General features: G+C 36.7%; 1 protein-coding gene across 1 annotated transcript in view; it reads left to right on the top strand.

Annotated features, from left to right (window-relative positions):
• Positions 1-17,211, top strand: part of LOC112908313 (transmembrane protein 180-like) — a 32,665-nt gene that overhangs the window by 563 nt on the left and 14,891 nt on the right. The window contains exons 2-4 of the mRNA XM_025983788.1: positions 524-1,249; positions 10,049-10,203; positions 14,070-14,153. Coding sequence (XP_025839573.1) covers positions 524-1,249; positions 10,049-10,203; positions 14,070-14,153 — 965 coding nt within the window. The remainder of the gene's footprint in view (positions 1-523; positions 1,250-10,048; positions 10,204-14,069; positions 14,154-17,211) is intronic.

Raw genomic sequence — 17,211 nt, 5'->3', positions numbered from 1 at the left:
TATTTTTTGGCATTTTGCAGTGGCAAACATTGATATTTTAACCTTTCCTAATGGAATTATGTAAAAGTATGCCATGGTATATATACAGGCTTGGCCTTGTGTGCCTTATGGGGAAGCAATCTAACATATGATTGAAAGCACAGATGCTAGGGTCATCTGCCTTGGCTCAGACCCTGGCTCTGTCGTTTATTAGCTAGGCAAATTGATAACTTTCTGCAGCCCTCAGTTTCTTCATTTGTAAAGTAGGAATAATTGTAGTACCCAGTTCATAGGATTGGTTTAAGGATTTAATGAATTAATTGAAGTATTTGTACAATGCCTAAACACAAAGTGAATGCACATTGGCTTTTTGAGTGGCGTTAACTGATATGATTATTAATATCATGGGATATATGCTGGTTTTGAAAGCAGTGAGCTCCCCCCACCGCATAGTTTTAGTTACTTCACTTAAGAAATTTAGGAGTCACTTTCATCAATGTTCATCAAACATTCTAAAATAATATGTTGGTTTTTTTCCTCCTAGATGATTTTAATGATCTGGAATGCTCTTAATGACCTGACTGGGTACTTTCACAACAACTCTCAGGCTGACTGCTGTTCTAGCCGTCGTAGTTCTGTTTTGTATGGTGCCCCTTTATATTCAATAGCCTTCCTGCTTCCTTGGTTCCCTTGGAAATACTATCAAGAAGGTGACTGGCTTAGTGGACTTCACCTGGTAGTATCATTATGTGCTTTTGATAGCACGCTTACCTTTGTTCAGCAAGCTCAGTGTACACTGTTTGCAGAGATTTTCACCAGACACGAAAGTCGGCTTCAGCTTATTAAAATTAACCAAATGGCATCACTGGTAGGATCCACCAGTATCCTTTTCTGTGGCCTTATCTCTGATAACATGGAAATTTTACTCAATTTTCAGGCTGTTGCTGTGGTCATTGCCATTCTTGCCGCAGCCAGCCTTTACACTGGCATGTACCACATGAATCGCTTTGAACCTAAAAGAAGCCTTGAGGAAAACCTTTTCTCAGAAAGTGAACAGGATCTCCCCTGGACCTCTGTGGTCTCATTGATGAGACAGGTCTTGACGCAGAAAAACTTTTGCCTTTTCCTGGTAATGAATTTCTTCCAAGTCTTCCACTTAACCTTCTTCAATAACTTCATGATGATCTTTGCAGATAGTCTCATTCCTAAGGATGTTCTTTCTTCTTCCATAAGGAGCATCATGTATGGGGCAGGCTTTATTTGCCCACAGGTATGTGATGATTCTTCCTGTATCTTCCCACAGGAATGAAAGGTTTAACTCCTACCTAGCTTGGAAATTAAAAAGCTGATTATATCAGTACTTTGACAAAATGACTCACATAAGAGACTCAAAGACAGTAGAGTCAACGATGTTGCAAAAATGTTGTATGGTGATAGAGGATAGCTACACTTGCAGTGAGCATAGCATAACATATAGACTTGTGGAATCACTATATTGTACACCTGACACTAATATAACATTGTATGTGAACTGTACTTACTATAACTTAGAGAGAGAGAGAGATCCAAAGATTCACAGCCCCAGGTGTTATATAATATTTAATAGAAACATAATGGGAAAAAGAAATGAAAGGAAAAAAGAAAAGAAAAACTAATGAGAGTAGATAAGATGATATTTGAAACATTTTAGCTTTTGAATTTTGTTCTTCTGAGCATTCTCACTTAAACCTTAGCTGAGGTATATATATATATATATATATATATATATATATATATATATATATACACATATATATATATATACATATGTGTATATATATATATGTATGAGGGAAATAAATGGCAATTTTGCTTTATCCAGGCATTTAATGTTCCTGTAACCATTATAAGGATGAGGGTTACTTGATCAAGAATTCTTGAAGCCAGGTTTCAAAACATTTGGTTTAAAGAATGAGTCCTGGAATTCTAGAACATTATTAAAATTCCATGCCCATGACTGTTACTGGAAAGGGTGTATCCTCCTTCCAAAAGTATACCAGCCTGATGGGTTGTTTTTTACACCACTTGGAGTGTTGATGAATCATATTGCTTTCTTCACCTATAAATACATCACCCCCAAATATGACTTAACCTAGCCTATGATATGGGTTTTTCCTATTTTCATAATTAAGTGACAAGTAAAATTCATTATCCTCTTCAGAGAGTAAGTCACTCTAGACAGATGAGTTTTTACTATTTACATGGTTCCAAAAACATTTAAACTATGTGGGATAGAAATAGTTCTAGATATTTTAAGTGTTGCCACATTTTCTTATGCAAAGTATACAGGATACGATTTGTCTTTTTGAAGATTAGTTCAAGGCCTTTATCATAATTTGGTTACCGTATATACCATAATAATAGTAAGTCACATTGGGTGCTTACCCTGTGCCATGAGCCTTGCCAAGCATATCATATAAATTATCTCACCTAATCCTCACAACCACCTTTAAGGGAAAGACTCTTCTTATCCTTATAGATGAGAGATGAGAGGTTCAGAGGCATCTGCCTTTAGAGCTGTGCACTTTTAGATTCTGTCTTTAAAATGTACTGTATTTGACAGAGTATACCAAACAGAGTATCACTTTGGGCTTATCACAAAAGTCCCAGGTACTGGGTGTACATATTGAAATGATACTATTCGTTCACGGCACTTTGAGGTTTGCCAAGCTGTTTTGCTCCTATGTTCAATGACCCAGAATAGGGAACTGTTTGAGTTCCTATTTGCTTTATCAGATTCTAAAATATATATATATATATTTCTATATAAATATAAATTTATAAATATAATTAAAATATATTTAATGTAAATACATTGAATAATATATATATATATATCTTCCAACTTTTAATCAGGTACTTGCCTATAGTATCTCCTCTAAGTAAAAAAAAAGTTTGCAAAACTCTTAGATTAAAAATAAAAAGAGGGGCACCTGGGTGGCTCAGTGATTGAGTGTCTGCCTTCAGCTCAGGTCGTGATGTCAGGGTCCTGGGGTCAAGTACTGCATTGGGCTCCCTGCAGGGAGCCTGCTTCTCCCTCTGCCTGTGTCTCTGCTTCTCTCTCTGTGTCTCTCATGAATAAATAAAGTATTAAAAAAAAAAAAAAAGAGTAGAGGTACCTGGCTAGCTCAGTTGGTAGAGCATGTGACTCTTGATCTTAGTGTTGTGAGTTCAAGCCACATGTTAGGTGTGGAGCCTACTTAAAATTAAAACTACAATAATAATAATAATAAAAACTAGAAAGAGTAGATAGTTTTTTCACAGCTTCATTGAGATGTAATTTACATACTATACAATTCACTCATTTAAAATGTGCAATTCGAGGTGCCTGGGTGGCTCAGTCAGTTAAGCATCTGGCTCTTGGTTTCAGCTCAGATCATGATTTCAGGGTCGTTAGGTGGAGCTCCACCTTGGGCTCTGTGCTCAGTGTGGAATCTGCTTGGGATTCTCTCTCTCTTCCTCTCTCTCTGTCCCTTCCCCTGCTCACATTCTCTATCTCTGAATAAATAAAATCTTTAAAAAATGGAATGTGGGGATCCCTGGGTGGCTCAGTGAGTTAGTGCCTGCCTTCAGCTCAGCGCGTGATCCTGGAGTCCCAGAATCAAGTCCCACATCAGGCTCCCTGCATGGAGCCTGCTTCTCCCTCTGCCTTTGTCTCTGCCTCTCTCTCTCTCTGTGTCTCTCATGAATAAATAAATAATCTTTAAAAAATAAAAAAACAAGGTGCAATTCAATGGTTTTTAGTATATTTACATATGTAACCATCACTAGATTTTTGAACACTTCATTACCTCAAAAAAAAAATCTCATACCCTTTAGCTATTACCCTTATATTTCCCTGAACTACTCCCCCAGCCCTAAGCAATCCTTACTGCTTTCCTTCTTTATTCTGGACTTCTATATGGATGTAGCTTGTATCAATACTTTATTCCTTTTTATGGCCAAATTATATGCCACTGTATAGATAATACCATTTTGTTTATCCATTCATGAGTTGATGAACATTTGTATTATTTCCACATTTTGACTATTATTAAGTAATGCTGCTATGAACATTAAAACAACTATTTGCATGGACACACATTTTAATTTGTTTTGGGTGTATAGCTAGGAGTGGAATAGCTGTAAGAACATTTTAAGATATTGTCAAACTATTTTCCAAAGTGGCTACACCATTTTATATTCCCATCAATAATGTACTAACATTCTCCAAATCTTCATCAGCACTTGCTACTACCTGTCTCTTTGGTTATCCTAGTGTGTGTGAATAGCATCTTATTGATGTATTGATTTGTATTTCCCTGATGGCTGATGAGGAGAATTTTTTTCATATGCTACTGTCCATTTTATATATCCTCTGGAGAAATATCTATTCTCAGTTCACCTGCACAGTTTTTAATTGAGTTTCTTTTTACTGCTGAGGTATAATAGCTCTTTGTGTATTTTTGATACAATCTGTTATCAGATTTGCAAATATTATTTGCAAAATGTTTCCCCTATTCTTTGGGTTATCTTTTCACTTTTTTGATGAAATTGGAAAGTGTGAGGCTTATTACTTTGTTCTTTTTTTTTTTTCTTTGTTCTCCTTTTACAAGATTGTTTTGGTTATTCTGGGTCCTTTGCAAATCCATGTGAATTTTAGATTCAGTCTGTCAATTTCTACAAAGAAGACAGCCAGGATACTGATAGGGATTGCTCTGAATCTGTAGATCAGTTTGGATCTATCTTAGCAGTATTCAATCTTCTGACTCATGAACATAAGAGTGTTTTCCATCTATTTCGATCTTTTAAAATTTCTTCAACAATGTTTTGCAGTTTTCAGAGGATACATTTTGCCTTTTCTCAGTTAAACTTGTTTCTAAATATTTAGATAGATTTTTAGTGAAGACCTGAGGGGCTCTTTCAGAGCAAAATACATGAGTTTTACCAAGTGATTCCTATAGATGTTTTTTGTTTCCTGTTAGTTCATAGCCATGTTCTGGGTAGAGATCGCCAGATGGTTGAATTCTGATAAAGTGGAGGGCCTGCTGTGCATCTGAGCAAATCATAACAACTTTTTCTTTGTTTTTGTATTACAAAAGTAATACATGTTTGCTGTAAATATTCAGACACTATTGAAACATCCATGAGGGACGCCTGGGTGGCTCAGCAGTTGAGCGCCTGCCTTCTGCCCAGGGCGCGATCCTGGAGTCCCCATATGGAGTATCACATCTAGCTTCCTGCATGAAGCCTGCTTCTCCCTCCGCCTATGTCTCTCTCTCTTTCTGTCTCTCTCTCTGTGTGTGTGTGTGTGTGTGTGTGACTCATGAATAAATAAAATCTAGGGGAAAAAAAGTAAAAATAGCTATGTTGGGGTAAATTACATCAGTACTCTTTAATTGAAGTGTATTGATGGATTTCAGGCTATTTTCAGTAGTTTTCTGTTACAAATTATACTTAACAGCTTTTTTAAAAAAATATTTATTCATGAGAGACACACAGAGAGGCAGAGACACAGGCAGAGGGAGAATAAGGCTCCTTGAGTGGAGCCCCATGAGGGACTTGATCTCAGGACACTGGGATCATGATCTGAGCCAAAGGCAGATGTTCAACCACTGAGCCACCCAGGTGTCCCTGCTTAACAGCTTTTAACACAGGCTCTTGTGTTTTTTGTGTGATCCATTAAGTACTTGGGGAAAAAAATGTAAGAGTTGAAAGAAAGGCATCTCTTGTTACTGCTTTTTAAAGGTATGATTGACCTCGGTATATTACGTTTATTTATACTGTACGATTTGATACATTTTGACATATGTATGTTCCATGAAACCATTATCACAATCAAAATAGTTTACATACTCATCACCCCCCAAAGTTTCCTTGTGCCCCTTTATAATCCCTTCCTCCAGCCCTTGCCCACCCTCTCTCATCCCCAAATAAGTACCTACCTACTTTCTGTCACTATAGATTATTTTGCATTTTCTAAATTTTCTGTAAGGAGAATAATATAGTATGTACTATTTTTTGGTGTCAATTCCTTTAGTAATGTTTTGTAGGTATAAATATTTCATTCTTTTTTGTTGATGAGTAGTATTCCATTTTATGGGTATATCACAATTTGTTTCTTCATTTTTTTAAAAAGGATTTTATTTATTTATTTGAGAGAGAGAGAAAATGCATGCATGCACAGGCAGGGGGGTGGGGGGGTGGAGGGGCAGAGGGAGAGGGACAAGCAGACTCCCCGCTGAGCAGGGAGCCTGTCATCAGTGTCGTGAGGCCTATCCCAGGACCCCTTCTCATGACATGAGCCTTAAGCAGCCACTTAACTGACTGAGCCATCCAGGTGCCCCTCTTCCTTCATTTTTTTTTTTAAAGATTTTACTTATTTATTCATGAGAGACACACAGAGAGAGGCAGAGAGATAGAGGGAGAAGCAGGTTCCTTGCAGGGAGCTTGATGTGGGACTTGATCGTCAGATCCCGGGATCACGCCCTGAGCTGAAGACAGATACTCAACCGCTGAGCTACCCAGCGTCCTTTTTTTTTTTTTTTTTTTTAAAAAGATCTTCCTTCATTTTTTGACTGGCATTTGGGTTATTTCCAGTTTTGGGCTATTACAGATAAAGCTGCTATGGACATTTATGTCTTTGTATGGATGCATGCTTTTCTTTCTCTTGGGTAAATACGTAGGAGTGGAATGGCTGGGTTGCATGGTAGGTGTGTGTTTAGCTTTTAAAAAACACTGCTAAAGTATTTTCCAGATTATTTTACACTCATACCAGTAGTGTAAAAGTGTTCCAGGTCTTCAACAGTGCTTATGATCAGCCTGTTTAGTTTTAGCCACACTAGTAGGTGTGTAGTAGTATTTTATTGTGGTTTTGATTTACATTTTCCTAATGACTACTAATGTTAGTGCATCTTTTCATGCACTTACTTGACATCCATATAACCTTTTGGTGGATTGTTCAGATATTTTGCCTATTTTTAAAAAAGATTTTATTTATTTATTTGAGATAGAGAAAGAAGGAGCGCCTGTGCGGGGCGGGGGAGAAGGAGGGTCAGAGGGAGAGTGTGAAGCAGACTCACCACTGAGCAGGAAGCCCAAGACAGGGCTCAATCCAAGGACCCAGGGATCATGACCTGAACCGAAAGCAGATACTTAATCGAGTGAGCCACCCAGGTGCCCCTCCTATTTTTTAATTGTTTATCATTGTTATCAGCTTCTACTGCATCGTAAGAGTTCTTTATATATTCTAGATACAAGTCCTTTGTTGGATATATGTTCAGCAAGTACTTTCTCCCCATCTCTCTCGGTTATAAATTTTTGAACTTTTTATTGAAGTATAGTTGACATACACTGTTACGTTAGTTTCAGGTGTATAATGTAGTGATTCCACAAGTCTGTATGTTATGCTATGGTCACTACAAGTGTGGCTACCATCTGTCACCATACAATGCTATTACAATGCTATTGACTGTGTTCTCTATGCCACACCTTTTATCCCTTTGACTTACTCATCTCAACTATTAAATGTTAAGAGAAGCATGGCCAAAAGATTTCAACAATTTTTTTCTCAAACCCTCACACTAACATGAATTTCTGTTGATCTCAATAAAAAAATCATTATAAAGTGGAAAACCAATGTTGCTTTAAGTATATTCATAATTTCTAGAGAAGTAACACATATAAATTATTGGGGTAAAAAGAAAAAATGACAGCTGATTGGAATTTGTTATTTGTCTAAGTCACTAACTGTTGGATATAGTAATAAAGGATAAACAGCCTATTTTAATTTTCTCAGGCTGTCTTCTAAGGGCTTTCTTTTTGAGGAGTGGAATAAGTGAAAGGAGAGAAGAAGGAACATGTGCTCATTCTCTCTGATGACTGTTATAAGAGGTCTGTGACTCTTGCACATCACATTTCCCTTAGAGAGACAGGATAGTAAATGGGTTAAGAGCATAGAGTCTGCCAGGGAGGGGGGGCCCACTCTCCTCTTACAGGCTGTGTGACCCTGGGTAAGTTACTCAACCATTCTGTGCCTTGGTTTCCTCATCTGTAACATGAGAATAAAAATAGTGCCTAGCAAATAGAATCATTATGAGGATTAAATGACTCAAAATATACAAAGTACTTAAAATGGTTCCTGGCCAAACTAACACTCTAGAAATGTTAGCTTTTATTATTAAGACCTAATGCAGCAAATATTTTATTCGATTTTCACTGCAAGAACACACTGACTTTATCTGTTTTGATTTAGGCTGCTTTGGCATAGGTTTGCCAATACTTATACTGAGACACACTATTCACAAACTCCTACTCAATAAACATGAATGGAGAGCCAAAATCCTCAGTTTGTAGAAGGCTTTATTTTAGTAAATGAAAAAGCAGTCTCTCTCATTTTTATCATTGGCTGTTATCTTTTTATATATTGGACATTATAATAACAACTAACAGTTGAGTACCTCATATACTGAGTGTGTGCTAATGGGAGAGAGAGATAGAGGTAGCGAAAAGTGGAGACACACATAGAGTGTTAATTGGAGAAAATGTCCTTAGGTAAAGTAATTTGTCTATGATCACACGGCTGATAAAGTGGCAAAGCTGAATTCAAACCAAGGGACATCTGATTTCAAAATCTTGCACTTTCTACTATGCCACATATTTCTTGTGTTTTATATATTCATGTATTAGAGACTGAGAACAAGAGGCTTCATTTCAATAAGTGGCAATATTTAATTTTACAATATTCCTATATGGAGGACTATAATGGGACTTGCTGGGGTGTTCTATGTATTTTCTCTTACTAAGAAATGACTTGGATCACGTCAGTCACTGAGCCATTGTCTTTCATATCCAGAAAATGAGCTCTTGTTCCTTGAAAGTAGATAAGTAAGCCAAAAGTTAGTCAGGGGGGAAAAAAACCCTTTTGTTTATTACAGTACATTTGTATTCTACTTACATAATTCAAAATTCTCTTGTAATGTATGTACTTTTTGTTAATGAAAACTTTTCAGGGCTAAACAATGCACTTTTTAATTGAAAACAAAGAATATCTTCTAATCTTTGTTAATGTACATATGTATATTTAGCACAAATTTTTCACTCTAGAACAATGAACTTTTTCTATAATAGCTTGAAATGCAGAAAAAAGTTAAGCCTGAGCTCTCAGCATGAACCTATTAGAATTATGAAAATATGTAAGATTAGGCAAGAAACAAAATTCAAAGAAATGTGGATAGAATAAAAAAATTATTGTTTATGGTGCTTGATTTTAGGATAAAAAGTACATTTCAGATATGTTACAGTAAGAAGAGTAGTGAAATATATATTCACTTATTCAACAAATATTTGTATTACCTACTGTGTGCTGGGTGAAGTCTTGCCTTTAACCCCAAATCTTAAAATCTGGATTTATATTAGATTTAGTTGGACCTTTCATATTACCAAAAAGCAATGTTGATTGCTTCTTTTTTTTTTAAAGATTTATTTATTTTAGAGAATGTGTGTGGGAGCAGGGGAAGGGGTAGAGAGAGAAGAAGAGAGAAAGCAGACTCCCCACTGAGTGCAGAGCCTATCATGGGGCTCCGTTCTGAGACCCAGAGATCATGACCTGAGCCAGATCATGACCTGAGCCAAAATCAAGAGCCAGACACTTAACAGACTGAGCCACCCAGGTGCCCCATGTTGATTGCTTCTAAGCAATGGATTTTTTTTTTTTTTTTTTAAGCAATGGATTCTTTCATGTGGTTGGTTTTAGTAAAATCTCTTCATGTTAGGGTAAAAATGAAAGTGTAGGAAACCGTTGTTCATTTAATAGGAAATAATAGCTGTTTCTTTGTTATTATGGAATATTACTATCCTTAGTCAATTTTTACAGATTATATGGATACTAGCATTTCTAGTCACAGTAGACCGTATTACTTGTGTTTCAACTGATATTGCAATTCAGAAGCAAATTTATTTTTTGCTGAGAACACTTATTTTGTCATCAGCAAGAGTAAGCAGAATTCATGGTGTTTCATCTTAACACGATGTCACTCTGTTTCCATTACAGTGCCTTGTACTTATCAGTCAGTCCTGGCTGAAGAAGTTTGGTTACTATAAAATTATCTTAATTTCTTTCTACCTAGAAGGAACAGCCTCTATTGTCATGTTGCTTCTTGGACAGCAATACTATTACTTTTTGGCCTTTTATCTCACTATTATCATGTAAGTAAATGCCAGTGCCACTCCCCAAATTACACTAGGTCTTGCCATTTTCACCCTTTCAAGCAGTGAAACATTTTTGATCTGAACTGTGTTGAATATTCATTTCTAGGTAATCATTATACCTTTCTGCCAAACTGAATGTTCACAGTTGTTTTTTTTTTTCTTTTTTAGAGGGGAGGCAGTAGCAGAGGCAGAGAGAGAATCTTTTTTTTTCCAGAAAATTTTGTTTTATTTTATCTTTTAATTTAAATTCAATTAATTAGCATATATTATTGGTTTCAGAGGTAGATGTCAGTGATTCACCAGTTTTATATAATATCCAGTGCTCATTACATCACATGCCTTCCTTAATGTCCATCACCCAGATACTCCAACCCCCAATCCAATCCCCTCCCTTCTAGCAACCCTCAGTTTGTTTCCCATAATTAAGAGTCTCTTATGGTTTGTCTCCCTCTCTGATTTCATCTTGTTTTATTTTTTCCTCTCTTCCCCTATGTTCCTCTATTCTGTTTCTTAAATTCCACATATGAGTGAAATCATATGATAATTCCCTTTCCCTGATTGACTTATTTTGCTTAGCATAATATCTTCTAGTTTCATCCACGTCATTGCAGATGGCAAGATTTCAGTTTTTGAGTAGTATTCCACTGTGTATGTATATACCACATTTTTATCCGCTCATCTGTTGATGGATATCTGGGCTCTATCCATAGTTTGGCTATTGTGGACATTGCTGCTCTACATACTGGGGTGCAGGTGCCCCTTCGGGTCACTACATTTGTATCTTTGGGGTAACTATCTAATAGTGCAATTGCTGGGTTCTAGGGTAGCTCTATTTTCAGCTTTTGAGGAACCTCCATACTGTTTTCCAGAGGGGAGAGAATCTTAGCAGGCTCCATGCCCAGCACAGCACCTGACTCAGGGCTCCATCTCCTGACCTTGAGATCATAAGGTGAAATCAAGAGTCAGACACTTAACTGCCTGAGCCACCCAGGTGCACCTCACAGCTTCTTTTGTGAAGTTATTTCAAACATTAGATTTTGTAGTAAAGTTCCTCTTTTTAACCCTATTAAAGTGCATTACATAGTAAATACTGCTGCCAAATAAGGATCTTGCCCCCAAAACATATTTTTTTTGCCTTTGTCAACATCTCGGGAAGTGGGTCTACAGTCTGCCTAGGTGTCCAAGCCAGCAAATTTGTCTTCTCTTTCTTCTTTGTCTCCTACATCCAATATGCTATCAATTTATTAGTAGTTTTATTTTCCTCACATGTCCCAAATCCATCTCTTCCCTGCTCCCATTGCCATTCCTTTAGATCAGATCCTCATTGTCTCTCACATGGAGTAGTATATGGCCTTCTAGATGGAGTCTCCAGACCCTCCAACCCCATCGTCCACACTACTCCTAGAATAACATGTCATTCCTCTGTTTAAAGATCTTAAGTGGCTTCTCATTGCTTTCAAGATATAATCCAAATGATGACACATGAAGTCTTTTGTTACATAGTACCTGTTTACTTAACTTCATCCTCATTTTTTATTACTCTTCCAGTTTCACTGTCCTCCACATCAAACAGGAATACTTTGTAGTTCTAGGTTCAAACACATCATGTCAACATGCAGCATTCTGTGCCCTGATAGCTCTTCACCGTTGCCTGCCTGGCTCTCTCCTGGTGTTTCTTAAGGCTGCAGCTCAGGGATGAGCTTCTCTGAAAAGCCTTCTTTGATTTCTTCATCTGGATTAGGTATCCTTCCTACATGACTCCATACCCTCTGCTTATCTGTTCTGTAGCATTTATCCTCCTGCGTGTGTCTGCCTTTGGCCGCCAATGGACTGAGCTTATTGTGAGTAGAGTCTAGTCTCTTATCACTGTGGCCCCATTATCTACTACAGTTTCTACAAATAGTTGATCATTAAAAAATGTGTTTGGGGTGGATAAATTAATAATCCCTAGGTCCTTGCTGGAATAATTTGAGAAAATTTTCAAGATTTATTTGCATTTTGAACAAATTGGTAGTGGAGAGTATAGTAACTAACTCCAATGATTGAATCTCTGCAGAATTTCATAACATTAGAACCTCACATAGATAACTATTTTATAAGTCTGTAATGGTGGCCCTGCCTATATAATATTTAAAAGACTTTTTAAAAATATTTTATTTATTTATTTGAGAGAGAGATTGTGGGAGAGATTGTGTGTGTGTGTGTGTGTGTGTGTGTGTGTGTGTGTGTGTGAAAGAGAGAGAGAGAGAGAGAGAGAGAGTACAAGAGGGGCCAGTCAGAGGGAAAGCAGACTCCTTGCCAATTGGGGAGCTTGATATGGGGCTCCATAATGGGACTCTGGGATCGTGGCCTGAGCTAAAGGCAGATGCTTAACAGACTGAGCCACCCAGGCAGCCCTAAAATGACATTTTAAAAAAAGGTTTTATTTTGGGATCCCTGGGTGGCGCAGCGTTTTGGCGCCTGCCTTTGGCTCAGGGCGCGATCCTGGAGACCCGGGATAGAGTCCCACATCGGGCTCCCGGTGCATGGAGCCTGCTTCTCCCTCTGCCTGTGTCTCTGCCTCTCTCTCTCTCTCTCTCTCTCTCTCTCTGTGACTCTAGTAAATAAATAATAATAATAATAAAAAAAAAGGTTTTATTTTTAAAGTAATCTCTACACTCAATGTGGGGGTTGAAGTCACAACCCTGAGAACAAGAGTTGCATTCTCTACTGACTGAGCCATCCAGGCACCCCCTAAAATGACATCTTTATAGTGATTTTTAGAATGAAAGTTTTTTTGCCTTTTTTTTTGCTTAAACTCTCCCCCTATTTTTATTCTTCTATCATTATTAAAATGTTATATGTTCTTTTATAGTTCTTAATTTATCCTATTTTTGATATCAAGAGAAAAATGTCTGATTAATTTCCCTGACCTGTTTTTGTTCTTTAGAATCTGCCTATAAGTTAATCAGATTAAATGAGAAGGTAGTAGTTTGGGAATGAGGAAAAACTATAAAAACTATTTTTTGAAAAAGAGATTCAATTATAGAGAACAAAGTGATGGTTATGGGGTGCAGGTACTTTAAACAGTTGATGGAGATTAAGGAATGCACTTGTTGCAATAAGCACCAGATATCATATGAAAGCATAGAATCACTAAACTGTACACCTGAAACTAATATACTGTATGTTAACTCACTGTAATTTAAATAAAAACTATCATAAATAAATAAAAATATTTTTAAAAAATAAATAAAAAATAAAATAAAAAAACTCCACAAACAAATCTTTTAAAAAACCCCAAGCAAAAGTAGTTATTTCATTTTTTAAAAAGAATTATATACTCATAGATATATAATATTTGGAGGCAGGATGGAAGTGTATGCCTAATATATCTTTACTTTTATAGTTGGCCTTCAAACAACACAAGTTTGAATAGCCTGGGTCCACTTATACAAGGACTTTTTTTTGATAACTATAGTATAGTACTATAAGTGTATTTCCCTTCCTCATGATAATTTTCTTTTTTTTTCAAGATAATTTTCTTATTAACACTCTTTTCCCCAGCTAACTTTTTTGTAAGAATATATAATGCATATGATATACAAAATATGTGTTACATGTTTATGCTATTGATAAGGCTTCCAGTAAACAGTCAGCTATTTGTGATTAAGTTTTGAGGGTGCAAAAGGTATATGTGAATTTGCCACTGCCTGAGGGGTCAGCACTCTGACCCCCATGTTGTTCAAGAGTCAACTGTATGTTATTTCATTTTTCTTTCTTACAAAGCTTCAGCTTTCATTTGATATTTGTTTTTTGATTTTGATATTTGTGCCTCCTCATTATATGCATATTTTATATGTTTTTTTTTTAATTGCTTCTAGGGTGATTGTGCAAGCTTCTTTTTGCTTATTTAACCTGCCACTAGCTGATATGGTTGATGCAGATTTACTGAAATTCAATCGGCAGTAAGTACATTTATTCAAGTATTAGCTACAAGAATATCAAGGTAAGACCTATCAGAGTCTGCCTGTTATATTGCACTACAAACCACGTATCTAAGAGACAATCATAAGAGGCATCATTGGGAATTAGAGAGCAGAACATAATAGGATATTCATAATTGTTTGCCCTGGGCAACTTTTCCCTGCTTTTGAAAGGGCATCATAATTTTTTATTCCTCAGGTTCACACAGCCAATGCTAAAACAGGATTAGATCTCAGAAACCAAAGTGAAATCTTAGCTTTATGTTCTATGTATTGCAGTATGCCTCATTACACTGGTTGTTAAGGCAAAATGGCCTTTGCTCTGTGACATTGCAAGAATTAAAATTAAAAGCAAAAAGAGATCATCTTATCTTTTTTTTTATTTTAGAGATTTTATTTATTAGAGAGAGAGAGAGAGCACATGCACACGCGTGCAGGGGAGAGGGAAAAGCAGACTCCCTGCTGAGCAGAGAGCCTGCCACCACACAGTTCAATCCCAGGACCCGGGGATCATGGCCTGAGCAGAAGGCAAATACTTAACTGACTGAGCCACCCAGGTGCCCTACATCTTATCCTTTTTTACTTGAAAAGCTATAAGCTGATGCTGGTGAGGGTTTTTTTTTTTTTTTTTTTTTTTGGTATGGTTATACGCTTTTTACATCAGTTATAAAATTCACATTATTGGTAAATATTTTCTGATATGTGCCCTATTTTACAGATTAGAGAGGAATGTGTTATTTTAACACCGGTACATTCTAAATTTTTCTACAGAGCTAATAAAGAATGCTCTGTAGAAACATTTAGACTGAATGGCCTCTTTTTTTTTTTTAATGAAATTTATATTGAGAAACTCTTTGACAATCCAGCTGCTTGAGTTCCTCTTTACATGACTCCTTTCCTTGTTTCAGGGTTTTGTTGCTAAGTTATGTTTGGATAAGCAAGATGGTGAGCTCCTTACATTGCAGGACCATGTCCTCACTTTCTAGTGTCTAGAAAAGTGACTGACTCAAATCACTTTTTTTAAACGAGTAATTTAACAAGAAGAAACCTCAGTTAACATCTTATAGTTCTCAAACTCTTTTTGAATGAGACTGGAAACAAGTAAATAAAATGTCTTAAACAGTTGGAAAGAAAAGGGCACCAACATTTACCACATGCCAATCTGTACATGCATTATATGGTTCATTCAAGTCTCACACCAGCTTTGTGTGGTAGATATTATTTACTCCATAAATATGTATTGATTGCCTCCTAATGTGTGAGGCATTGTGGTAAATGCTGGAGATACAATATAGGAGGCCTTGTAACAGATTCCCTCTAAAACATACTCTCTCCTTTTTTTAATTTTTAATTTTTAAAAAAGATTTTATTTATTTTAGAGAGAGAGAGAGCATGTGCAAGTGAGGGGATGGTGAACAGAGGGGAACAGAGAGGGAGAGGGGAAAGAATCCCAAGCAGACTCCATGCTGAGGACAGAGTCCAACCCAGGGCTTGATCTTAACAACCCTGAGATCATGACCCGAGCCAAAACCAAGAGTTGGACACCCAATCACCTGAGCCACCCAGGCACTTCTTTAATTTTTAATTTTTTAAGTAATCTCTGCATCCAGTGCTCAAACTCATGCCCCTGAGATCAAGAGTTGCATGCTCTACCAACTGAGCCAGCCAGGGGCTCCTAAAACATACTCTTATACACATTGCATGCTATATGCTTTTGACAAGTGGCTACTGTTAGGATACTGTATTTTTTGCTGGCATTAAGCTGCATCCTTACCAAAAGTTAGTACTTTTTGTTTCAAATCTGTTAATGTCAGCTACAACTGTTATTATAATGACATTATATAACTTAGAAACTATAAGAGTGATATGAAAGTTATTTCTATGAAAACTAAGTTGAATGCTTTATAAAGGTTTAACAAAGGTAAAATTAAAAGAAATACTCTCAGATCTGATGTGATGAGAACTATAAATGTTTTTAGGGGAAAGTAATAAACCTAAAGCTATTGTGTACTCAGAATGCCTTGTAAACAACTTTAGATTCTCTCTATAACTGGCCGTAGAAACTGTAGATCATGTAATATGGATACTGTCCTTGCAAGAAAGAGACACATCACTTTCACCTGTGGGCCCATACTTGAAGAAAAAACCCAAAGAAAAGATTGGTGAATGAGTACATTTCACTTAAAACAGTTAACTTCCCTTTTTCTAAAAAGGATTGTTTTGCTCTAGCCAACTGTCATCCTGATCATGTCAGATAAGAACTTAATACAATGAGCCAAAACAGAGGTAGACTTTACCCCTATGGCACTGGCAGCCTAGTGGGGGAGACAGACAGCAGTTGTATTATAATATTATATCATCATACAACCATAGTTATCCTCATTTTCAAGAAACTAATACTCATGAGGGTATATTAACTTTCCCAAGGTAATATAACCAGCAGATTGAAGAACTGGGAGTGAAACCTAAATTCTTCCTATCAAATCAGACTTCCTGCAATTCTCTGGCTAATCTTTCTTCCTTTTCTTTTTTCTTTCTCCTTCCCTTTTTCTTGCTTTTTCTTCTCTTTCTCCTCTTTGGTTTCAAGGCATCCATCATTAGTGGAACATGACAAGATTTCAGTTTAGTAAGTCAATACACTGGATTTACTGTTTTTTTTTTTTAATATGACATGACTTAATTATCAAAAATGATATGGCAGGATTCTTACTTAGAACACACTTAAGTAATCCTTAATGAAATCTGGACTGAGAAACTTAAGTGTGAATCCCAGCTTTACTACTTACTAGGTGTGTGATTGTGGACAAGTTCATCTATTCTCCTATCTCTAAAATAGGAGTGAAAATGTCTTCCTCATAGGACTGTTGTGAGGTTTACATTTTTTTTTTTAAAGCAGGCTCCCTCCCAATTGTGGAGCTTGAACTCATGGGTCCTGAGCTCAAGAGTCACATCCTCTACCAGCTGAGCCAACCCCAGGCACTCCTATTGTGGGGTTTAAATGACTTAACATAGAATAGGGTACATACAGCTCTCACTTATT

This window comes from Vulpes vulpes, chromosome 3 (assembly GCF_048418805.1).
Source record: "Vulpes vulpes isolate BD-2025 chromosome 3, VulVul3, whole genome shotgun sequence".
NCBI classification, from domain to species: domain Eukaryota; kingdom Metazoa; phylum Chordata; class Mammalia; order Carnivora; family Canidae; genus Vulpes; species Vulpes vulpes.
This window is presented reverse-complemented; position numbering and strand designations above follow the sequence as displayed.